We start from the raw sequence: 24,920 nt of genomic DNA on the forward strand, positions 1-24,920 counted from the left end.
GTGTTTAGCAAACTTCCTTGGGTATAACATAGTATTTTTGTTTAGGGATGCCCTAGTCCTAATAAGATCACTACACTTGATATTATATTAGAGTAACATTCTGTGGCACTTAGGTCATTCCAACTTGGTAATTTCTTGTGCTGTCTTATGGATTTGTATCTTTTAGTCCTTCCTACAAGGTCAACAAGGACAGGCCTAATGCAATTAAAATAACAGGAGTCCATTTATTATATCCACTCTTAACCTGGGTTTTACTGATTAATAGCAAGAAACCAGCATTTTGAGGATATTGAAATATAGATGTAGTGTCAGTTCTATAGTTTTTGTGAAGATGCTGGGTGCTAGATGTAAATCCTACAAATCTACAGCGTCTCTACCTTCCAAACCAATGCCACTTTTTTTTTGGTAATGATTTGTACTGAGCAGATGGAAACTTTAACTCCCTCAGCTAATTATAATGCACCCATCAACTCTGTGCCAAGCAAAGAAGGAAACTCCGCTTAGTTCAAGAGAGTTGAATGAATAACACACAATTCATGCAGGGAAGATAATTTTGGAGCAGCATTAATGAGCTAAAGAGCAGCACAGTGTTTATGTGATGACAGTAAAAACGTGAGGAATATTAGATAAGCAAACAAGCCAAATAAGGTTTCTCCTTACTTCTGCATTTATAAGTAGGTGCTTGTGGAGTATTTTTTCTCTTAGGAATATCTGGGTGGTGTTGTTCCTAAATGTTTTGTGCTCCATGGCAGTTGCTGAGCTTTGAGGGGTGTCCCTGTGCTTTGTCTCCCGCAGAGCCGGCGCTCAGCGAAGATTTGCAGCAATCCTCGGCCGTGTCCAGCCCCACCCAGACAGCACCTGTGATGTACATGCCCTCAGCAGCTGGGGACTCTGTTCCAGTCAGCCCTTCCAGTCCACATGCCCCAGACCTTAGCAATGTATGTAGCCCTGTGGAGTAGCCTTGTCCATATTGTGCAAATCTGTGTTTCTTTGAGTCACTGCTCTGTCTCCCAAGAAAAGTATCCCAAAGCCCAGAGGATATGAGGTTTTTCTCCTAGTTCTCAGCTCCACGCTTTTTAGAGGGATCTGGTTTTTTGGAACATACATTCAGTGGCTTTAGTATTGTCCTCTCACATATAAAAATTCCAGGCCTTCCTTTCTGTGCAGGGTTTGTTGATGTACTTTCAGGAGAGTGGAATACATCCGCACATGCAGTCCAACTCCTTCCTGTTTGGAGGTACATATTGGGCTTAGCTTCCAGGACCTATAATTGAAGGCTGTGAGCCAACAGCCTCTAAAGTACATAACTACAGTTGGGTTTGTTTACATATGTAATCTCAGAGCCCCAGAGCCTTAGTCTGTGCATATTGTGTGTTGCATTATAGGATATCCTTAGTTCCCTCCCTCTTGTACTCCTGGAGATGGCTGAACTCTGGGATATATTTCAGTAATGCCCCCACATTGTTGGTAGTTAGTTGTCCATACAAGAAAGGAGTGTCTAAGTGTTGAACAGATACTCAAGAGTCAGATTAGAAACCCATGGAATGCTAGACTACATTTTTACTTAGCTTTTTCTTTTTTTTTTGTTAAGTCTTTTCTGATTGTACTGCACTTGATAAGGTGTGTAACCTTTTCAAATGGTTGGCTGAGGTTTTGAGAAGGTACAATGACATGAATTTAACTCATTTGAAACTGGTCAGACTGAGGTGAACTCATCTAGGACCTCTGCTTTATTTTATTCCCTCTCTTTGAAAAGAGAAGCTGTGTTTGAGCCAACCTAGCAGTTCATAGTTGTCCTGAATTGAATTGCAGGTAGAATTCCAAACAGATCTTGAAAAGCCTGGACATAATATTGTCTCTTACTAAATAGCACTGGAAAGCAATAAAAACCCCTCCATCTTATGAAGGTATTGTTTAAATTCTCTGAAAACTGCAGGGCAGTTGAAGATATCTCCTACTTTTAGGCTGTTTAGGTCTTGTCTATCTCAAGCTCTTAGTCTTTTAAACAGTCTTTCCTAATCCTTGGATATGTGCCAAATGGCAGCACATGTCTGTCTATGACTTCATCACTCCACAGGGCATCTGCATGTAGCTTGCAAACAAATATGGCTTTGCTGGTGATCATTTTATGTGATGAATTAATCAGAGAAAAAGGTCCCTGTAGCAGCCAGCCTCACGTGGCCTGTTCTGTTTTGTATTTGTACTGTAGGTGTGGAATAAATCAGGAACTCTGCCAACTAGCCCCACCTCCACCACAGTGAGTAGTTATCTTTGTGACTGTAGGGAAGCGTGGACAGCAGAATGTCTGTATAAAAATAAAACAAAAACATTGTAGGCTGCTCCTTTTTTTTTTCCTAATGCCAGCCCAGACTGTGCCACATTTGAATCTGTGAAGCACAGTCATGCTTGCCAGTGGAGGCAAATAATTTCTTGTCCCAGAGAGATGGAACATTTGTGTTCATCCAGGTGGACACATTCTCTAAAACTCAACTTCCTTTGCTGCTGTCTATGGCTTCATCTACAGTGCAAAACTAGCCTTGTTGCATGTGATTGTGATCCCTGGTGTTAGTCCAAAGAATGGAAGTGTTGGAAATCATTGGGGTTTTTTAATGCAGCTGTTGATACTTGACTTGTGTCTGCATTAAAACTCCGAGATTTTCAACTGGAAAGCAAAACCTAGAGTATTACATCTAGCTCAGATATGCCTGATTGTTGTGACTGCCACAGCACCTTTCCAGGTTCCACACCACTACTCAGAGTCAGACAGGACCCACTGTAGCCTCAGGAAAGAGAGGAGTGTTGTGGTCATGTTGGGAACCTGATCAGTCACCTCTGAGGCCTCAGAAAGAAAAATGTCACTAGAGCTGTAGGTTAGATTTTGCAAGACTGCACTCCAAAGTAACAGCAATAAAACCATAATTGTGGGACTGTGTAAATTCAGTGGAGCTTTTCCCTGTATGTTTAATGAGTGTTTACTGGAAGCTTTTATGGTTGTGTTGGCTGTCAGTGTAATCAGTCTACAAACAGTGACATGATTGAGCACTTCCATGGATGCCTCTTTGAGCAGTTCCTGCTGTCTGGCTGTACTTTCCTGACACTTGTTCCCTCTGTTAGATTCTTTGTAGGAACAGCAGTCTTGGAAGCCCATCTAATATATGTGGGTCTCCTCCTGGTGCCATTGGGAAGCCCCACAGCTTGGAGAGCATTGGTTTTCCTCCTGACTCAGTCACAGCAGCTGGCAGCTACAAGAAAGCACCGGGGTTTGAGCGAGAAGATCAGGTTGGGGCCGAGTATTTGAAGAGTTTCAAATGCCAGGTTAGTGGGGAATATTGGCTGGAAGAGTTGGGGGGATGAGAAAGAATAAGAAATTGCCCAGTCTAGCTTGAATGGAGTTTTGTTTCTGATGGAACAAAAGTAGGAAAGCACTGTTCTCATATGAGCAGTTTCTGGATCTCTGCTCTTGTTTTCAGTCTCCCTTCCAGCCTCTTTCATCTCACATCTGGTCTTGTCTCCCTTGCTGCCATCACACACCCAGTTTGTAGAAATCAAGCTGCTGCTTGTTTTCCTAACCCCTCTCAACTTCTGTCTTGTGTTGACCCTGGGTAGCTTCCCATATCACTTCTTGCTCTTTCTTTTTCCATGTTTAGGTCCTTGCCAGGAGTTGCTGTGTCTTTTGCTGTATTGTCTCATGGAAACTCATCTTCCCTTCTGTCTGTCCACTCCAAGCTCTTACCTTGATCTCCATGACTTGGTTTGTCCTCTGTTCACCATTCCTCTGGTGTATTGAAGATGTCATGTTAGCTGTCTCTTGCTTCTGTGCCTGTATCATTCAGATCCTTGACTCTGTCCTGTGGCTTCTGTATTAAATTAGAATTCCTCATTCTTATTTGAAGAACTCTCTGAATATTACCCAACCCACATCTCTTAATGACATTCCCTCTTATCCCTTTTGGATATCCCAGTCTTGCCTTGCTGCTTCCTCAGTCTTCTTCCTGGTGTCATGCCTTATTCATGCTGCTCCCTAGTCCTGGAACAATCTCTTCCAGCTCTTTTGCCACACATGAGCTTTTCCAGTGGCAGTTTCTTGCTGTGAATTTCCTTTCTTGGTGTTACAATTAATAGTTTCTCTGCACCTCCCCTTCCAACCTGAGCCCAGCCCAGAGCTTGGTTTTTATTTCAGTTTTTATTTCAGTTTTTATTTCTCACTGGGTTGGTAATTTTATCTTGATTTAGGGGGAGGGTAATAGCTACTTGTATGAGGAGGTGCCTGCAAAAGTATCTCCTACAAGTTCTTTTGGACAACAGTATAAAAAGGGATAAGAATACCGGGTCTGTGTTGCCTGAGGACAAGAAGTGCTGCTTTCAGCCTGACCATGTTTTCACTTTGGTCTGTGACATTAAAGAAGTCAGTCTTAATGAGCCTGTACTGCTGTGAGAAAACTGTGGAAATATCCTGTCCAGACAAGGTCTTGCATAAAGTAGTTGAATTTAGAAGCAGACTCCATGGGTTTTATTTATTTTTATGGCTTTGGGAAAATATGGCCAAGCTTTGCACTAGGGCCAGTCTTGAGCACTGTTTAGTCTAATTAAAATGATGCAGTGACAAATCCAGATTAAGCTATATGCATGTGTGCTCTCTTATCAATGCTCCCTTTGTCTGGCCTAAGGGGGATATGCCTTAGGAAACTGCAAATTGATGCAACACGTCTTTGGGGGTAAAGAGCAGAGCATGCTGTGATCTTGGCACTTCTTGCAGGCACAGCAGCTTGTAACAGTTGTTTAGAAACAAAAGGAAAAACATGTCCTCCTTCTCTGTGGCCTCTGCTGCAAAGGAGGAGTGAACCGAGAGCTGAAGGACTGAGAGAACCCCTGGCTGCTGCCAGCAGAGGCAGGGTGCCAAGGAGGCCCTGCTTTGGAGAAAATGGGCAGCAAGCCTAAGCCAAGGAGAAAGGGGATGGGGCATGAATAGGACTTCTAAAAGGAGGGCCAGATGATGAGCATTTGTATCTGAAGTCAGATCTGTGCTACAAAGATACTGTATTCACGTAACTGCTTAATTATGTGTTTTAATTTAGCAAAACCTGTGTTAAATAGGAATAAATTGCTATTAAGGTATAGACAGAAGTAATCACAGTTGCCTTATGCTAGGCTTCGACAGACAAGATTAGGTGTCTCGTAAGTTTCCTGATTTAATTTTACTTTAATCTATAATTACTTAGTTTTAAAATTCTGCTGTAATTCCCTTTGGCTGCAGTGGGCACCAGAGATTCTCAAATACCCTGTAAATTAGATCAATAATGAGGCATTTAACTTTGTCAGCTCCTGTGTGAAAACATCAGAGGAGACACTGGCTCAGTTCTGCAATGGCCTTGTCATTTTTCCCCTGTAGAATTTGTACAAATAGTTTCTATCTTATTAGACTGAAAAATGCACCTTCTGTCTTAATAGATTCCACATAGTTTATGGTAAGGCTGAGCCAGCAATTAAAGCTAAAAATACTTTTCCCAAGTCCCAGAAGATGTAGCAAGCTGGAAAAATGCTGGCTGCACTGGAAGGACTTGAATGCCACGACCAGGAGGTGTTCCCAAGTCTTGACACACAGCGCAGTAGGTTTGTTCCATGCTGGTCAGAAAACATTTAGTTTCACTCAATTTATGTCCCTTGTTCTCTTTCCTGACGGCAACAGAGGGAGCTGGAGAATTTCAGCCTGTCCTTTGAATGTCTGTCTCTATGTGTGCCCTTTCTAATGTTATTCAGAGCTAAAGGAGACTGCCTTAGTGGTGACATTTTGTTTGCTCTATTTTCCCTTTGTGTTGTGTGAATTCCAGGCATTGGGAATTGGGGCTGACTTGGAAATATGTTCGCTTTTTTCCTCCTTAAAGAAAAAAAAAGCACTTCCAGTAAGACTTAACTGCAGCAGAGCCAGCTCCCCAGGCTGGCAGGAAGCCTCTCAGTGGGGGCACGCTGCCTGTGTGCCCTCCCTCAGCTGCTGACGTCTGAGATAGCACATTTTGTGTTCAGGGGAGTGTCAGACAGGGCAGGGCTGTGCTGGGTAATGCAGCAGCAGCCTTATCAGACACTCACAGAGGCACTCGCAGAGCACAGCTCTCACTCACAGAGGAGAGCCAGCCCATCATGGGCTCCTGTGTTGTGAACATGCTCAGGAGGATCTTTGTGTCCATCTCCCAGCTGCCTGTCTGCCAGGCTGTGACCTCTCTGTCTGCCCACAGGCATAGAGCTGAGCAGAGAAAATGATTTAATGAAGTAAAACCAAGGGAGGAATTCTTGCTCTGCTCTTTTGCCTGTCTGGTTACATCACCCCTCTCCAGCACTCATTTATCTTTGTCATGAGACTGTTCAGCCGAGAAGTCAAGGGGTATCACTTCAGCTCAGGGTGGTGCTTCATGTGCTGTTGGTGCACATCATGCCTCAGTTTCCTGCAGAGATGGTGCCTGCCTGCATTTGGGATAAAAACCAGGCTTTATGGCTGGAATATGTCTGTGTTTCACACTGTGGAGGGTTGGGGAGTGAGTAAACAGGCAGGACTGACTCCCAGCACTTTTTTGCTGCCTGTCTGTGCCCAGAGGGTGGGATTGATCTCCCTGTGCCATGTCACAGCACGGGAGGAAGGGAGCAAGGCCTGCAGACAGACTGTCACTGACAGGCTCCTGAGGCCACTTCCCAGCTGAATCCCAGCAGAACTGACTGATGTTGCCAGGCAAGAGAGTTGATATCCATTAAAGATACAATGCTGGAAGGACCTTAAGCTGAATTTTTAGCCTGGATAGTGGGATTCCAAATGTATATTGGCATTCATGCAGTTTTGCAATTCCAGACAGCTATGGCCTCACTTATGTTTTCTGCCTTTGAGCTCTTATGTTAATGGATGAGGGGAGGATTTTTTGTAAAGTTAGTTTGATGATGTTGCTTTGAAAATTGGTTAGTTATCACTGTGTTTTACTTTGCAGTCCTAGCTGAGAGCTGGGAAGATTTGAGGGAAAACATAATCTACATACTTTTATTTTCCCCAAACTGAAAAAATATTTGCATAATATAACAATACAGCGTGCTTCCCACCATTTCTGGCCCTTTCTGGGTGTTAGATGCAGTGGGGCTGATGAGTTAGTTATAGCAAGGCAAAGTAATTCAGTTTTGATCTTGGTTCTTAGGATGTGCTTTGTGCTAGCAGGGCTCTTACAGCAGCAGAAAAGGCAAATCTCACAGAGACAAGTCTCTGCATAACTCTAGGGGTGATGTCCTGCTATACAGAAAGCAAATTACTTGGAATGTTTTCAGTTTGCTGTGCTTTTCCTCTCCCCAAATTCTCCAGTGCCTTGAGCAGCCCAAGAGAGGAGTGGACTGTGTTTCCCATGGCCTCTCCAAAGCCAGCTGCCAGCCATTTTTAATTTTGCTAAATAATCCCTCTGCTTATCTTATGTTTTGTTTCTTTACTGCAGCAAGCAAAAATGAAGTCCCACTCCCTGGAACACAGGAGCCAGGAGCAACCTTTGTTACAGCCCAAACAGGTACGGAACTGCTGGCAGGGCTCTGAACCCAGCTCAGGGCTTCTAGCACCACAGAGAAATCTGTGGATCCAGACAGCTCTGCAGGGAGTAAATAACAGTCCAGACACCATTAGGGATGCTCAGCTGGAGGGATTACTTTATGAAGATGGGATGATTTGCTGGAGGTGTTATTTGGGAGTAGTTAGACCTGAGTGAATTCAGGGAAGCTTCATAGGGCTGGACTGTGCAGGAGAGAGTCTTCAAATTACAGAAAATTGAGCTGGAATGGATCTCTGGAGTCATCTAAGTTCAAGGATTTGGCAAAGGGAATTTAATATCAGGTTCTAAGTCGTGTGCTGAACTAAGTCTGAGTGAGTGATTGTGTGGCCCATGGCTGTGATTGCATGCAACCTGTGGGTCACAGGAGTTAATTCTGGGGCAGCCTGAAAGATGTGTAGAATACTGGGGAGGGGAGGGGGGACATGGAAGGGAGAACAGTCGACAGAAATTAAAGAAAAGCTGGTAATCTCTCCCCACCCCCAGCCCAGTGGTAGCAGTAGCCATCTGTCAGGTTGGAAGCAGGCAGGAAACAGGTTTGCTGCTGGCTTTTGGCTCCTTCCTGCACGTTTCTGAAGGGCTTGTTCTATAAAGATGTTTTATTTCCTACCTCTTTTGCTTTCCACACTCTTGTTTCAGGACATCCTGGGCATTCTCCCAGTGGGGAGCCCACTGACATCCAGCATCTCCTCTAGTATCACCTCCAGTCTGGCTGCAACCCCCCCGAGCCCCGCCGGCGCCAGCAGCATTCCAGGCATGAATGCCAATGCCCTTCCCTTCTATCCAACCAGTGACACCGTTGAGTCTGTCATAGGTAACTTTGCCTTTTTCACTTATGAAAATAGGGCTTCCTCAGCCATGGATCTCCAGGTGTGAGACTTGGAATACCGTGGCTGTTCCAGTGACCTCCAGTTTTCCGTGTCTGTCAGTGCTGGCAGATTCCTGAAGCTTGTTCTGTGACTGTGACACATCTGATGTTTCCTGCAGGTCATTTGGGATGAAATTCACCCACGGGACCAACTGAAGGCCTCTGAGCCACTCACTCAGAATGTCACATGGTGTAAAAGGGCCTTAGTTTTAGCTTTGTCAAAGTGACAAAGAGGTCTTGGACTAGGCAGGAAATCACAGGGGCATTTTCCACAGTTACAACCCCTCAGTTCTAAATGACAAACTTATGGCCAGAGCTACCACCAGGTAGATTGTAAGGACTTTGCCCTTTGTAGAGTGTAGGACAGGGGCTGTAAGAGAAAGGAAAACAGGAGAGTCCAGAGAGTGGAGTCACTCTTAGATAGGCACAGGATTTTTGGTCACCTGTTTTTCTTCTTCCTTTTTTTTTTCTTTTTTTTCCTTTTTTAATTAAATGTAACGTTTCTGAGGTGATCTCACTAATTTGTTAAAAATAATAATAGAAATGAGTGGGCATGTGTGGGATGGAATTATATTGATCATCATTAGTGATGAGGCATGTTCAAATAGATATAACAGTTTCAGGCATTAATAGCTTTATTTTACCCAATATGAGAACCTCAGAGATGTTTTTCAAGTGTTCCCTTCTCCTGGTATTTCTTTTCCAAGTGGCTTTTCAGGAAAGCAGGGACAAAGCACAAACCAGACCCAGACATGCCATAAGCCAGTGTTCCTGTACATAAGGGACAGACTTAAAAGAGCAGTTTGGGGAAGATTTATGGGATCTGCTGTTAATTAATCAGCTTTTTGTTGTCATATACCATTTGGGAATACTTTAAGACAAAAAGAAATAGGTCAGGTTAAAGAACCTGAACTGAAAAGCTGCCCATGACACTTCTGCCAAACCATCTGAGAACAGGATGGAGAGTAGGGCCCTGAGAGGTAGCGAGCACAGGCTCCTCTGCATGTAGGCTCTTTGGGCCATCCTATCTCTTGAAGTTGTTGGTCCTTTATAACATAATTGGTACCTCTGTGTCTGGCAGAGTCTGCCTTGGATGACCTGGACCTGAATGAATTCGGAGTGGCTGCCCTGGAGAAGACATTTGACAGCAGCACAGTGCCCCACACGAGTGGCATCATGATAGGTACATGAAAGCAACAGAGCTTTCTTTATCTTCTGCCAAGCAGTGTTGCCCAGTCACCTCAGTGGAGCCAGCCCAACCAAGCTCTAAAACCAGTCCCAAAATTACATTGGTTAAAACAGCAATTACAACAAACTCTGGCAACCCCTGAGCATCTTTGAAGTGAGAGCTTGCCCTTACTGACTAGCAGAGCTGAGCTGTTGCCATTGGGCCCAGCTGTCTTGGGGATGTTTCTTGAGACTGAATGGGACTTGCCTGATTTTTTTTTCCTTTTTTTTTTTCTCCTTTTTTTCTTTCTTTTTTTTTTTTTTTTTTTGAGTGTGTAAGTGGACTCCAGAAGGCATCTGATGCATTTCAAATCAGGCCAAATTATAACAATTTGCATCTTAAGCAGAAAACTCTCCCTAGCTGTAACAGGAAACTCACTGACCTGGTAATGCCATCCATCTGTCAGCGTGTCATCATGGTCTGCTGATTTGGTTCCTGTAATGTCTGTCTCATTTTGATACATGGAGGTAGGCTAAGGCCTCTTCTACCTGTCCCTGATGGGTGTCCAGGGAAAAAAGAAATGTCACATAACTTTTTTGGAAGTGGTTGTAGTTTCTGGCTATCCTTGCTGTGTAAAGCAACTGTTTGAACTGGAGCTAACTGGTTGTCTGAAGGTTTCCAAGGGAACTGCACTGCCTGGAGCTGTATTGAGGTAGGAAAGGACCTGTAGAAAGAATATCACTTCCACTTTCCTGCCGAAGGTTAGAGCCTGTTGGAGGTTTACTGTCCCTAGCTGCTGCCAGCCCTGCTGCTGCTGCTCCCCACCTGCAGTGCCTGAGGGATCCTCCCCTTCTCCCTCTCTTCACATCAGGCCTGGGTGTTACCTGGTGACCTTCTAAGGAGGGACATAGATGAGGAGAGAGCAGGGCTGAGGTCTCCCTAAATCTGTGAGTGGCAGGCAGAACAACCTCTGGTGTAAGGGAAGTTGATGTCTTTTGTGGTTAGGCTTTTGTCTATTTGGGGTTTTTTTATTACTGGTAGATCCAGGCACTCAGGTATGTGTAACTACAGCTAGTCACTGGTTTTTAGTGGTTGAGATCATGGTGGTCTTCTCACTACAGGTTGTTTAGAAGTATAAAGGCAGAGGCACATGTTTTAGAAGTGAATTTTTCATGACAAAGTATTTCACCAGATACCAAATTCATCTTCTCTAGACTGACAGGGACTGAGCTCTGCTCAGAAAACCTTTTATTCCTTTGGCCACTGAAAGAGTAATCCATTGAATTGTGGAGGGTCTGAACCTATGTGGGTCATGGGATGGCAGCTTCAGTGCTCCTCTTAAAGGCTGAGAGGGGAATGAAACCTCAGGAGAAGTGCAGGGAATCCCGAGGGGCTCAGGGAGGAGAAAGGGAACCTGACACCTCCTGCTCTGAACTCCTGCCTGTCCACACCTCATGGTCATACATAGCCATCCTCTCTGTGTGTTCTTTGTCCAGGTGGGAGTTTGCTGCAAAGTTCTGCTCCTGTAAATATCCCCGGGTCCCTTGGAAGCTCTGCCTCCTTTCACTCCGCCTCTCCTTCTCCACCGGTCAGCCTCTCATCGCATTTCCTCCATCAGCCCCAGGGACACTTAAGCCAGTCAGAAAACACTTTCCTGGGGACATCAGCTTCTCATGGATCATTAGGTAAATGCACAGTGTGTGTGTCCCATGTACATGCCTGTCTGTGCCATGTAAGTATTTTCAGTTGGCTTTAATTTCAATGTGTTATTTCACTGCTGCCATGTATCTCTTCTTCCCATGAGAGCAGCAATGGGACTAGAAGCTGTTTTAGCAAAAGTCTGCTAATTCCTCATGAACAAGGGAGCAATTCCCTCTACTTCCCTTGTTTTGAGGCTGGGAAAAAGGAGCACACAGGTTAATTGCCTTGCTCTGATGATGCCTTTCAGGGAAAAGAGCTCTGTCTTTTCCAGCACCAGCAAAGTGGTGCTTTGCTGAGTTTTCACATAAAACTCAGAGCTGGGTCCTCAGCTTAGCTTAGTTTAGGTAGGGATTGCAGTTTGCCCTTGGGACTGCTTGTGGGCCAGATTGGCTTCTGGGAGCTCTAGAGCAGGCCTGGGCCACTGGAACTTTTTCTCCTGTTTGACACTCTGCACCAGTTCTGCAGTGTGGACTTTGCAAAAAGTCAGTGTTTCAGTTTTGTCCCCTTTGCTCCTTCCCCTCCTCAAGGGTTTTTCTCCTGCGTGAGGGACTGAATAAAGAGAAAATACTTTTGAGCTTCAGCTGTAGCAGGAAGAACAGGGAATTCAGCAGACAAATCTGTTTTATTATCAAGACATGGGATTACCTTGAGAAATAAAACTGTTTGGCCTCCAGGCTACAGGGACACCAGTTCTGCTCATTTCTGTTTGTAACAGTAAATATTAGTTCTCTCTATTGATGCTAGACATAAATGCCTCTTAAAATCTGAGATACGCTTTAATATTCAGCTTAACCTAATAAAATTATTACATGCTTGTATAAGCTATTTCTGCATGCACTTATCTGTGTAACTGCATCCCCTGTTTGTACAGCTCAAGCTCATGCTTCCATGCTTGCCATTGCTGCTTGTTAGGCTTTAACAGCATTTACAATTACTGTAAGGAAAGACATCAGAGGCCATCTCTACTCTTAATTAGGTTGAGGCTGGCTGTTTGTCCCAGTTTTTGTTAGGGGAGGAAAAATTGCTGTTTCAGAAGAAATGAGTTCTGTTTATCTTGACTGTGTATTTATATAAATAAAAAGCCAAAAATTGCAGGAAATTCACAAATGCATTTAAATAATTTGTTTATAAAAGATATTTTTCCATAAACACAACAGATCCTTTGCTGGGGTTTTGAGAAGATATTTAAATAGTGTCTTAGCAGTTGGCAATCATCTGTTCCATTTAACTTAGTGAATGCACATAACATGTCAAGTGTGCAGTTATCACTTATTTGTATTGAAATTGAGTTAAAAATACCTAGTTCTGGGCTGGTTTCCACTGTGCTAGGTGCAAAATGTGCAGAGAAAGCTTTCCTGCCCAAAGGGGCTTGATACTTCCAATGTGAAATGAGAACAGCAGATGGAACGAGGGAGTTAAAACAAATTACAAGATCAGCCTGGTCAGCACTGTGGCAGAATTTGTGGCTTGCCAGCATCCTGCTTAATGCTGGATTCCCATTCAAGAAAACTGATGTTTAAAAAATAAAATGTGAGTTGGGATTCCATTAAAACTTCTTGCTTTCAACTGAGCACCCTTCAGAGCAGCTGAAATGGATCTATGGTAAGTGGCCTGAGCCAGCAAAGATCCCTTGCTGCTCTGCTGAATGAGTTCATGTTCCTAAGCCCTTGGTGAAGACAATTTTGTCACTATTTGTGTCTTGGCTGGGAAGTCAGTGGTGCTGGGATAGACCTCAGTGAGAGGCTGTTGATTCCAGGGTTCACTTGCAGGCACAGTTTAGCTGCTGTGAGATCAGAATTATCAATTGCAGCTCGATTTAGGAATATTCTCAGCCATTGGTGAGCACCACTGCATGAAAATTACTCCCACATTAAAGTGGAGCAAACTGTGTGGGTGAGAGTCCACACTCTGTCTCAATATTACCTTTTCCTGCTAGTTTTCCCCTGAATGCAAGTGTGAGTACCTATTTTAAGTGAAAGTTATTGAAAGAGTATGAACATTGGACTCTGGAAAAATAGCCAGTTTTGTCTACAACTGATACTCTACTCCTTTGTCTCCTAAGCCTTGAATTTCTTCCTGAAAAGAGAGTTTATTTGAACAGGCTAAAATAGGGAAATGGCTAATTAGTTTTCTTTGATGCTGCTCACTAGCTCAGTGCTAGAACTCTGCAGAGGATGAAGCAGATACAGATACTATTGTCTCTACTTGTTTATAAACAGGATTTTCCAGTTCTGTTCCTTGTGTATGGAAACAGTAATGACTTGGAGCATTTTTGTGACACTGTTTGGAAGTGAGGTTCCTTTTCTAAGCTCCACACTGAGGAGACAAAAGCAGAAGTTTCTTAGGGTGTAGGGTGGGAGAAAGCACCACCTGGGCTCTGTGAACCAGCTCTGGTGGCTGTGCTGCACTGAAAATTGGGAGGTAGAAGCAAGTCAGGGGTTCCCCTGAAAGAAGGGGCATTCAAACTGACAGTCAGCTCTGCTGTAAAAGTGATGCTTCTAAAAACAGCCTGATTCAAGAGCTGCCTCCACTCAGTGTCAGGGTTCCTCCCTGCATCACTAAAGATGAGCGTGTGAAATTTCCCTATGAAGTCCCTCTGTGATGGACTCTGGGTGCAGGGGGATGAAACTGATTCTTAAGATGAGCTTTTTGTCCTATTTGCACATTTTTGAATCCTGGATTTCACAGGGTTAGGGAGGAAATGGGGAAATTGCCAGCACCTGTGACATAACCCTCTCTATTTCCCTGTGAAACAGGTTTAAATGGGATGAACAGCAGCATATGGGAACACTTTGCTTCGGGGAGTTTTTCGCCCAGTACCTCACCTGCATTTCTGTCAGGTCCAGGTGCTGCGGAGATGGCACGGCTACGGCAAGAACTGGATGAGGCCAACGGCACAATAAAGCAGTGGGAAGAGTCTTGGAAACAAGCCAAGCAGGTACTTGGGCAAATCCTGGGATTAGGGAGTGTAACGGAGTGGAGGGTGTCAGCCTTTCAACAGGCTCTTTCTGGACATGGAGGTGATGGACAGAGCTGTAGGTTTTACAGGTTCTCAGCACTCTTTCCTCTCCCTTGGAAATCACCAAATCACTTGGCCTGGTGTGTTCAGGTGTGGTCTTCAGGGCAGCCAGGACTTGTGAAGAGACTCAGAAATCTTGACTCCATGTTTCAGAAGGCTGGTTTATTATATTATGATATATATTACATTAAAAATACCACATTAAAACTATATTAAAAGAAAGTGAGAAAGAACAGAGAGAAAGAAGCATCAGAAAGTGAGACAGGAATAGAAAGGAATGTATAACAAAGGCTCGTGACTCCTGGAGAGTCTCACCCAGCTGCCCCCTTGATTGGTCACTAAGTAGAAACACCTCACATTGACCAATCAAGGAAGCACCTGTTGCATTCCACAGCAGCAGACAGTAATTTGTTTACATTTGTTCCTGAGGCCCTCTCAGCTTCTCAGGAGAAGAAAATCCTGACAAAAGGATTTTCATAAAATATCACAACTACATTCAGGTGCTGGAATTGCAAGGCCAGATGTCACAACAGATGCCCTGAAGTGTTTTGACAGTCTCTCAGACATTTGATCCACAATAGTTTATCAGTATGCAAAGTTCATCCCCTGAATGCTGTGAGCCAGATGAGTAGAACCACAGCCCAAGCAGATGGGATATGTGGAATGAGCAGTGCCTTGAAGTTAGGCTCCAAACATGTTTCAGAATTTGGGAACACGCCAGATTGGTCAGAACGGGTGTGAGGAGAGTATGGAAATTCAAAATTTTGCCTGGGTTTCTCTTTGGAGACAGACCAAGTTTTCAGACTGCTTCTTTTACCCTCTTTGTTGGGACTTGCAGGCTTGTGATGCCTGGAAAAAGGAGGCAGAGGAAGCAAATGATCGCGCCAACACAGCTAACATGGAATGTGAACTGGCCCGGGAGCAGAGGGAAGCCTTGGAGCTGCAAGTGAAGAAACTGCAGGAGGAGCTGGAGAGGATCCACACCGGGCAGGACCCGCAGTTCCTGCGCTCCTTCTCTGACCTGGAGACGCTCTCGCTCTCGTCGCTCTACACCCTGCAGAAACAGCTGCGGGCAAACCTGGAGAAAGTGGACAAGGTGAGTGCCAGAGCCTGGCAGGGCAGGGCTCTGCCTATCTGCTCCTACATGTCAAAGCTTTTTCCCTTTTCTCTATTAGACTCAGAAATCAGAAGCCTGTCAGAGCGCTTCCAGGTAGATGTAGTCAAAGTGAGCTCTAGCTGGCTCACAGGAAGATAACTCCATCTTCTTTGTGCCTGAAGTACAGAGTGTAAATCAATCAAAGCTGCTGTTGATCCTGAAGCTCCTGAAAGGCATCACACTGTGCTGCTTTCCTTTAGCTTCAGGAGATGAGCAGGGCAGACAGCTGCGAGCCCTCCCCGCCCTTCCCCAGGCCCTTGGCCGCGTGCGTGACGCTGACGCTGTGCCCTGTGCCCTCTCTTGCAGGCGGTATTTCAGATGCAGTCAGTGAAATGCCTTAAGTGTCAGAAGGAGAACCGGGTGGTGCTGCCGTGCCAACACGCGGTGCTGTGCGAGACGTGCGCTGAGGAGGGCGAGTGCCCCATCTGCCACCCCAACAGGCCCCACTCTCTGCAGTCGTGACCTCCCGAGGACGCTCGTTCTGATCATATCCTAGAGAACTTTTTAACTTTATACATACGTACATATATATGTATGTGTATATATATATATGTATATATGTGTGTGGATGGGCGTGGCTGTGCACCTGTAGGGATGTGCACACACACGCACATGCACACATGAAAACAGAAAATTAGTTGCAGAGCACTTTTTAATATTTTACATCCCGTATCTAAACTGCCCCTCACCCGTGCCCCACTAATTCTAACTCTTGATGAACTTTGAGAGCTGTTTTTAATACAGATCAAAGGGCCATTTGCAAAGAGTCTGTGTTTCTCCTCTTTTCTATTTAGGTGATAACAAATTTTTGACTATTTCCAGAAGGACTTAGAGTGGGCAAGAGGGGCTTCCATGTGCTTTCCAGAGGAAGAGTTGAGATCACGGGGAGGATCGAGGTGGTTTGAAATGACTTGCTCATGCCTTCGGTCCCCCTGCTCTTTCACTGACCCAGCTTGGTTAAAGCCGTCCTCCCTGATGGGAGCTCTGCCGGGCTCCTGCCTGGAGGGCCTCACACTGCCCATCTCTGAATGTGCAGGAACTTTGTCTGTCATTTAATCAGCAAAGTTCACTTTTTAAATTTTTTTACACTCTTTGTATATTTGTATGAAAAGCAGAAAAGAGGGAAAAAAATTTTCTATTGGACCTAGAGCAAGCCAAGCCCCAAAATTCAGTGACCAATGTTCACTGCTGATGCAGCCAACATGTTCCAGGTCTGAGCAGCCTTAGAAGTATTGCCCTTGGGTGAGCCAAAGCCCTTTATGAAGGAAATTTGGATGCAGAGGTTAGTTCTCTCCAGGCACCCCTTTGTCTGGTGGCTGTTCAGAGACTTTTTACTGTTTCAGACCAGATTAGTTTTGTTTTAGCCACAGGGACCTGATTCGTAGTCACTGCTGAAGTGCATGAACCAATTCTAGGTAGGCTGAGGACATTTTTGTTGCCTGTGTCAGCAGCTCAAGGGTGGTTTGTGGATTGCTGGCTCCAGAAGCCCTGGTGCTGGAGATGTGTGGTGACAGAAATTGTCCAGCAGGACAAAGAAATGCCATCAGCTCAGACCTGCCCAGCAGCTGAGCCTTCCTGTGACTTTCCTTACCAGCATGTCCATTGGATTTTTACATCAGGTGGATTGCAGTAACCTGCTGGGATCTCAACCAAAAGGCCACTCAGTTGACTAAACATTTTTATTTTGCACAGGGATGCTCCTGTGCTGCCCCTCCATGACCTGGAAAAGCACTGGAACCTCCAGCAGCCCACTATTGTAGGAAAACTGAATTTTTACCAGAGCCTCTCAGAAAGCTTCATATTTAATACAAACACGTAATTAGGTTTGTTTCCATAATTCCACCTTTCCTCTCCATGGAAGGGGTTAATATGCATTCCCAGATGATCTCTTAAGTGCAGCTCTGTGTAGTTCTTTTTTATGTTTTCCCATTAACTTGTTTTTGGGTTTTTTGGTAAAAATGCTTTTTTTCCATGTGTATTTTATTGTAACTAGCATCAGGTTTTTTATTTTTTTTTAATGGAGAGACACTGTTGAGTGACTATTGTGGCTATGTTGTTTGGTTATAGCCTTTGAATGTCTGTGCCATGGGGCAGCACATCTGCCTTGGTCTGATCTTAAGGAAAGACCTTTTATTAAAATACATGAACATTTCTCTTTTTTTTAGGAAAAATAAAAAAATAAAAAAAAATTAAAAGTGGGGAGGAGGAGGAGGAGGAAAAAGCCCAATTAAGAAAAAAATTTACTAAAAAGTTTTTTTTTTTTTGTAACTAACTTAAATCATAGGAAATAAACTCTTGAATCAGATCTTTAATATTTATAAGCAGCAGAGCTGATCAGCCTGTTTTTGGCTATGGTTTGTAACACTTTTTATGAGCGTGGGGGTTTCTCTGCTCCTCTGCCTCCCAGGGGCTGCTCAGGGGTGATGCTGCCTTTTGCCAACCCTCTTTTTCCAGATCTGTCCAGCAGCAGCTCGGTGATTCCACCAGGGAATCCCCTGAGATGGAGCTTGTCCCCTGAGGGCAGCCTGGGCTGTCTCCTGGGACTTGCAGTCACAGGGTGATGCAGGACCTGGGGGGGTTAAGGGCAAAGAGCTGTTTGCCCCCAGTTTCCCTGGGTAACAAGGAAAAATTCCAGGCCAGAGAAAACGTGTTTTTCCCTTTTGAGTAAAACAGTTTCTCTGTTTTAGAACTTATACTGAAGGACCAAAGAATTCAGAATTTCACCTGTTTTGTGGCCCTTAAATTTGAACTTTCCATTGCCACACTGCACTCATGGCAGAGCAGCCTGAAGGAATTAGCACTAGACCCTTCCCTTGCCCCCACCCCATCCTCTCTCAGCACTCTCTTTGCACAAGCACATAGACTTTCTCAGTTTTCTCTGGTTCTTGAAGAAACACTTCCTAAATTTAGGTTTCTATCAATTTGTTTGCTGCTTTAAAAAAAAAGGAGAGGAATATTGAAATGTGAATTTATTTTCTTAAGCATCAGATGGAAAAGAGAACTTCATCTTTGCATATTTTGTGAATGTTCTGGTGGGCCATTTAAAGACAATTTCCAAACCAAATGAGGTGGGAGCAGGGGGAAGGAGCAGCATTCCTGACCCACTCCAGCAGTTGTTGCTGCCTGCTCTGTGCAGGAAGGACAAACCATAATCACAGCACTGCAGTTGAGGCTTAAGAGTCTGTGATCAGCTTTTGTATGGTGTAAAAAGAGCTGAAATAAACCTGGTGCTAATAAGTGCAGCCCCTGTCACGTACTGTCAGGCTTCCTTCTGAAGCAGGAACTCCCTTTACAGGACACACGGTAACACAGCAGAGCTGAGGGGGCTTCAAAACAAAAGTGGGGTCCACAGGGTTCCTTGGGGAGCAGCCCAGCTGAACACCCCTGACCATGTCTGGGTCCTGCCTCCTCACGCAGACTCCTGAGTGGATAATGACATTTTCCTCCCCAAATTTTTGGGAGTTTCGGAAGAGCTGACCTTGGTGATTAATTGGGCAGGTCGGACACTTCTGAGTTGAGAGCTGGGGAAGGAGTTGTGGTTGTGTTGTGAAACCACAGCATCCTAAACGTCAATAAACTTTTACATTTTCATGGAAAACCAACCTAGAAGCAGCTGGCTTGGGACAACACTAGCCTGGGTAGATCCAGAGCAACAAGCAGGGTCAGAGCTGTAGGTGAGAGCCAGGAGCTGAAGGATTTTAGCATTTTGGGCTAACAGGACCACTTTGAGCTCCTCTCTGGCCTTAGGTGCCGTAGCCCTGTGCCTGCAGTGGCACGAGAGGGACCCGGGAAAGGTCTCAGAGCTGGAGCACATTTCCTAAAGCAGATCCCACCCCTGGGGGTCCCTGCAGCTGATCCCCTGCCGAAGGGTTTTACACTTTTGTACATCTCTGAAGCTGAACCTGAGCCATTGGCAAGGCTTGTGCAGCTGAGACAATGAAGAGAATTCCTTCCCCTGGGAGGAAGCCCATAACACTGAATGGACTCAGTCATCCCTTGCTGTTCCACCAGCCTCCGACCCTCCTCTCTTCCTCCTTTTCCCCTATCTGAGAAGGAAGAATATTACCAGTGTTTTCCTCCAGAGTTATTATAATCCTTGGAGTGATGGCCAACAGCAAAATAGATGTTACTGATGTAAAACCTAGTATTTTAAAGGTGAAGTATTCCTGCAAAGTAGTGACTGCATTGGAGAGATTTCTGGGGCTTCCCCACTCTGTAGCTTCCAATGTTAAAACAAAATAAATACAGTATACATTTTAAAAAAATAATAATAATACACACTGCAGTATTTCTGGTGGCAATTCTTGCCCAGTCCCTTCCCTGCTTTCCCCAGGAGGAAGGGCACTGGGCAGAGGCGCCCCTAGTCCGTGTAGAAGTTGGCAGAATGGTGATCAGTGGTGTAAAACGTGTTGTTGATTCCATGTATAGAACTGTGATTTCAGCTGTCGTTCTCTCGTACTCTGTAAATATGTGTTTTGGCTGTCGGAAACCTGGTTTAGACTCTTTTCTTGGCAGAGTGAATTTGCATGTGGGGCTGGAAAGATCTCAATCTGTGTCACAGTTTCCAAGGGCAGGATGGATTTTTTTTTTTTTTTTTAGACGACAATAAATTTTTATTTTTTTGCTAAGAAAAAAAAATACAAACTGAAGCGGTGTGTGTGTGTGTGTGTGCATGCGTGCCCCGGTGGATGTGCAGCCCCAGGCTCTGCTCTGGGCCCTGGGAGGGTGGAGAAATCTGGGCTTTGGAGCCTCAAAATAACAGATCTGTGGCCAATTTTCGCACAACTAAGAATAATTTCTCTCTGAGCTCCCCTCCCTTTTCGGGGTGTTGCGATTCACTTTCCTGATGGAGGTGTGGTGAAAGAGAGGGAACATCAATGCAATGTGGTTAAGGTGGGGCAGAGACCTCTTTGGAAGTGGCAAATCCAAAAATTTCTTACCCAAATTCTTGGTCTGGACATGGATTTATGTCCTGGAAGAGCCAGGCTGGGCAGAGGTGAGCTGTGCCTGCACAGTGGATGCAGTGTTTTGTGTGTTGGCACCCAAAAGAACACACCTGGCCTGTGGATCCAAGAATTACCTGTTAATTAATTTGGTCTAATTAATGCTTCAAAGATGCATCAACCACTTCCCATCAGTCCAATTCCAACAATAAACTGAATGGGCCCATTTTTACTGCAGATTATTGGTAACACAATAAAATCAGTAGACCTAAGTGCCAGCCCCTTCCCTCTTGTGTTCTGGCCATCCGCCTGTGTCGGGTTCTTCACCAGGATTAGGAGGATGATGATGGAGACTTCTTCCTCTTCGTCATGCTTGCATTTGCTAGGAGCTGGTTTTGTGTGCTGCAAGCCTTATTTTGTAATGTTTGGGCTGTTCTCCTGCTCCATGGGGTTAGTTGTGCTCTGACTGATTAAGGTTTATTAGTCTTTCTCTGTAAAAGGTGGGATTTCTTTTAGGGTGGGAGAAGACCCACACCACTGCCTGCAGCTGAGCAAAAATCCAGCTAAAACACCTTGAATAATAGTTGAATAGGTTGTTGTGCAAACAACCTCAGAAGAGAGGTCAGCCTGTGCCACCTGCTCCCTGGGACACGCCTGGCTGGTGGCAGCCTAGGGCAAAGTGGGACGCAGTGATTTTTTTAAAAATAGCTAAAAATGATCTGAGACCATATTCAAACCTCCAGCCACATGGAGTAAACCTCATAATAAAGCGTGAGGTGGCTGCCAGCAGGTGCCAGCCCCAGATGAGCTACAGGGTGCTGGACCCAGCTGAATGACACCCCGAGACAGCATCCCCACAATCCCAGACCCAGCTCTGGAATATTATTTCTCTGCACTAAAACCTAAGCCAGCAAATGGCTTCCTTGAGAGCCTGCAGCGCCTTAATCCCTCCTGCTGCGGGCTCTGTCACACAGATACCAAAGGAGCTTTTTCCTTTTCCCACCCCCGCATCCAGGATTTGACCTGAGCTGACCCAGCGGCTGCTCTGCCCACCGAGGGAGCAGCTGGTGCTCAGGCACCCGGGAGGGGGATGCTCTTAATTCCCTGGTCCCTGGCAGCTCCCAGGGACCTGCTGTTGCTCAAACACGGCCACCCCCATGCAGGGTGGGGTAGAGGGAGCTCCAGGTGTATAATTAGTACTAATTGCGGAGAAAACAGGCTCAGAAAAACCCAACAAATTGTTAAAACCACCTGCCTTGTCAGGCATTTTTACTGTCGTACTGGGTCACCCCACATGGATGCAGCCTGCAGAGCTTCCCACCACTTCCAGAGGGACCCAGGTCCCTGGCACAGGCTGGGAGTGATGCCAGGGACCTGCACCCCATGCCTGGGCTGTCAGCTGCCCACAGTGCCTTCTGGTTTGGCTGCCAGGGCTGTGATTCTCATTATTGCTGCCCAGGCTCCAGCAAGATCCCAGGCTTCCAGGAGAGGTCAGTGAAATTGGTGGTAAAATAAAAAAAAACCCAAAAAACCCCAAAGAGACACAAGAGCTATACACATTTTAAAAAAGGAGAGATTCAGCAGCTCCCACCAGACCTCAAATGCCTTGTCCCACCCCACTGTGCTGCTGCTCCCAGCACAGGGCCACTGCCCCAAAGCACACAGCCCACGCACCAGCTTTGTGGCTTTTCATTTAAAATAAGAGGCTTATTCACAAGAAAATGAGGGGGAAAAGAAATTTAAAAATTTAAAGAAAAACCAAAAATGAAGGCAGGTTTGGTCACGGCCGTCCCCAGCCTGGATCAGTCATGTTGCTGACAGGAGGGTTGGGGACATGGCCAGGAGATGCAGCGCTGGCAGTGACAAACTCCAGAGGGACAGACAGGGACAGCCACGCTTCCACATCCCTCGTGTAGTGTTACCAGTCCAGGCAGGCAAAGAAATCCCCTCCAATCCACCTGCCCACCCTCCCTGGCCCATGGGAGCGTTGCTGCCCGAAGGTGAGCTGGGTGCTGGGAGCTGTGGTGGGGCAGGCACAGGGACCCCTTTGTCCCCACACTCCCTGCAGATGGTTCTGGCTCCAACACCACCAAAGTTCCCCTTTCAGGGCCATCTTCCTGCCCGTCCCTCACTCTGTCTCCTTGGACTGCTTGGCTCGTTGCTTGCGGAGCTTAACGAAGGCCTGAGCTTCTTTGTCCCTTTTCCTGGACTCCAGCAGCTGCAGGATCTCATCTGCCAGAGGAGAGGGGAGTGATGGTGGGAGATGCTCCCCACAGCCCCCTCCCCACTCTGAGGGGCTCAGCCCGGCTGCGGCACCACGTACCCGTGGGCTTGGGGTGGGGTGAGGGGGAGCCGGGTCTGGGGCAACCGTCCCATGTCAGTCTCGTCCTCCTCGGTGTCGAGGGCCGGGCAGACGGCACAGGGGGAAGAAGGCTTCGCCCTCCAGGTCGTTGGACCCCAGCACGTCGTAGTCAAACACGGTGAGCAGCAGACAGGCCCCCTTCCTGCCAGGCACTTCTCGGCGGGGATCAAGCTGCAGGGGCACGGGAGCGGGGGATCATCACATCCCACCGCCTCGGCCCCTTCTGTGCTCCACGGGCAGCCACAGCCCCGCACCGAGCCGAACCCCTCCAAGCTCAGGGCCCCAGCACAGCCCCGCACCCTCCCCAGGTGTCTGGGGGACCCCTCTGGGGGTGAAACCCCTGCACACGGCAGCTCCTGAGCAGCAGCCCCACGGCAGAGGCTCCGCAGCCTCAGGGGCTGTGGGGACGGGGGGCCCCGCCGGGTGTCAGCCCCTACGTACAAGTCGAAGGCTTCGTCGAAGAGGGGGTGCAGCTCGTTCCTCTTGCACTGGGTGGTCCGAGCCACCACCTCGGGGAACTCGTGCCGGGGCTCCAGGGTGAGCTGCACGAAGGGGTCGCTGGAGCCTGGTGGGGTGCAGACATCAGCCCCTTCCCCTGTCCCCTCTACCCCGGGATGAACCCAACCGGGGGGCTTGGACACACTGGAGTGACCGCAGGGGGGGCTCAGGGCAGCCCCACCGCACCCCCCAGCCCCGCCCGGGCTCCTGGAGGGTGCGGGAACACGCCTAAGCCCGCCCGCACAGCGACCGGCCAGGGGCGGCTGCAGGAGCAGTGACCTCTCCTGGAGAGCTCCCCGAACAACAGCCGGACCCGGAGAACGTCGCTGCTCACCCCGGAGATTTTTTTTATCTGTGAATGCTTTGCATGATAAAGAGAAGCCGCCTGCCCCGGCTGCTGGCTTGTGCCACAAGCAGCGGGACGTGGGCACTGTGTCCTGCTTGGTCCTGCCTGCCACATCCCACTGAACCACCCAGAACCAGTGCCATAACCGCCCTCTTTCCCCAAATCCACCTCCTTGGACAAAAAAGCAAATCAAGAGAGAGACCAAGCATTGCCAGCATCTCTCCTGACTGGGGCATACCAGGGACAAGGACAGGGGACCCTAGGGCAGGGTGGCTGCCCTGCCCACCCTCACCCACCGTTGGAGTCCAGCGGGATGAGGTTAGTGGCGTTGAGCACTTCCACGTGGAGTTTCTGCTCCGAAGGCCGGTACAGAGCTTTGATGGTCACGGCCCCGTACTTCTCTGAGCTCGTGTCCAGCTGGGCAGTGCGGTACAAGGTTAAGGACACTGTCCTTCATCCCCATCATGGAGGGGATGCACAGGGTCGGGCAGAGGCTCAGCAGGAGTTTTGGGGTACCAGGGTGTGCTGGAATCCTCTGGGATGCATTGAGCCCCCTCCTGCTCAACGCTGCAGCAAAACCTGCTCCAGCAGCCCCAGGACCGGGAGAGTGGAGGGGAAATTCCACATTTCCACAGGCAGGGCCGGTGAGCAAGGGCAGGATGTGGGAAGGGGCTGGGAGTAGCATCTGGAGTCCTACCTGCTGCTGGATCCTGTTGCTGAAGTATTTCTGGATGAGTTTGTGGCTGGTGGCGGAGCAGAGAGCCAGGTGAGTCTCCAGTGTCTGTGGGGAGGGGGAGAGGTGATGGTCAAGCACACAGATGGGTCCACAGCCCAGGGATGTCCTCCCTGGCATCCATTCCTCCCACAGGAACCCAGGGGGACTCCCCATCCCCATCTCCATACCCTGAAGGCTGCACTGTGGAGGATCTTCAGCGGCAGCCCGCAGCCCTCGGCGTGGAAGCACAGCTCCAGGCTCTGGGGACAAGGATGCTGTCAGCCACCAACCAAACCCCTGTCCTTGCCAGGGACCCCCTGCTTCCCCTTGGTACCTTCAGGGCACAGAACAGCCTCTGGCAGTGCTGGACCGAGGGCACCTGCGGCCCCCGTGCTGCTGAGAGCACGGACAGGGTGTGGTGCCACAGCAGAGTGAGGAGGCTGCGGGGGAGAGGGAGGCTGTGAGCAGGAACCAGGGGCTGGGCTGGAGGGATGGTCTTCAGGTGAAGGGCTCTGCAAAGCTCCAGAAGGAAGTGCCTCATCCTGCCAGCCCTGGAGTGGGATGGCCCCAAGCCCCATGGAG

The 24,920-nt window shown here is 47.2% G+C and overlaps 2 protein-coding genes across 10 annotated transcripts in view; one reads left to right on the forward strand and one right to left on the reverse strand.

Annotated features, from left to right (window-relative positions):
- The window catches only part of UNK (unk zinc finger), a 45,997-nt gene extending 25,885 nt beyond the window's left edge, over positions 1 to 20,112 (forward strand). For 3 of the 9 annotated variants that reach the window (XM_038156886.1, XM_038156891.1, XM_038156887.1), the window contains 10 exons: positions 796 to 938; positions 2,210 to 2,257; positions 3,115 to 3,315; positions 7,458 to 7,526; positions 8,202 to 8,376; positions 9,512 to 9,613; positions 11,095 to 11,283; positions 14,056 to 14,237; positions 15,157 to 15,414; positions 15,781 to 20,112. In XM_038156886.1, the coding sequence (XP_038012814.1) occupies positions 796 to 938; positions 2,210 to 2,257; positions 3,115 to 3,315; positions 7,458 to 7,526; positions 8,202 to 8,376; positions 9,512 to 9,613; positions 11,095 to 11,283; positions 14,056 to 14,237; positions 15,157 to 15,414; positions 15,781 to 15,936 (1,523 nt within the window). In that variant the 3' untranslated portion in view covers positions 15,937 to 20,112. The remainder of the gene's footprint in view (positions 1 to 795; positions 939 to 2,209; positions 2,258 to 3,114; positions 3,316 to 7,457; positions 7,527 to 8,201; positions 8,377 to 9,511; positions 9,614 to 11,094; positions 11,284 to 14,055; positions 14,238 to 15,156; positions 15,415 to 15,780) is intronic. The other 6 variants (XM_038156888.1, XM_038156892.1, XM_038156889.1 and 3 more) reach the window with 5 other exon arrangements.
- A 505-nt stretch (positions 20,113 to 20,617) lies between these two features.
- UNC13D (unc-13 homolog D) lies at positions 20,618 to 24,914 on the reverse strand. Its single transcript, XM_038156896.1, has 7 exons — positions 24,673 to 24,914; positions 24,527 to 24,598; positions 24,321 to 24,404; positions 23,920 to 24,040; positions 23,221 to 23,344; positions 22,741 to 22,950; positions 20,618 to 22,649 (listed from the first exon to the last, which is right to left on the reverse strand). Exons 1-7 carry the CDS (start codon positions 24,877 to 24,879, stop codon positions 22,646 to 22,648), a joined length of 822 nt encoding a protein of 273 aa, XP_038012824.1. The 5' UTR covers positions 24,880 to 24,914; the 3' UTR covers positions 20,618 to 22,645.
- Between the last annotated feature and the right edge of the window lie 6 nt (positions 24,915 to 24,920).

Source organism: Motacilla alba, chromosome 18, assembly GCF_015832195.1.
Source record: "Motacilla alba alba isolate MOTALB_02 chromosome 18, Motacilla_alba_V1.0_pri, whole genome shotgun sequence".
NCBI lineage: Eukaryota > Metazoa > Chordata > Aves > Passeriformes > Motacillidae > Motacilla > Motacilla alba.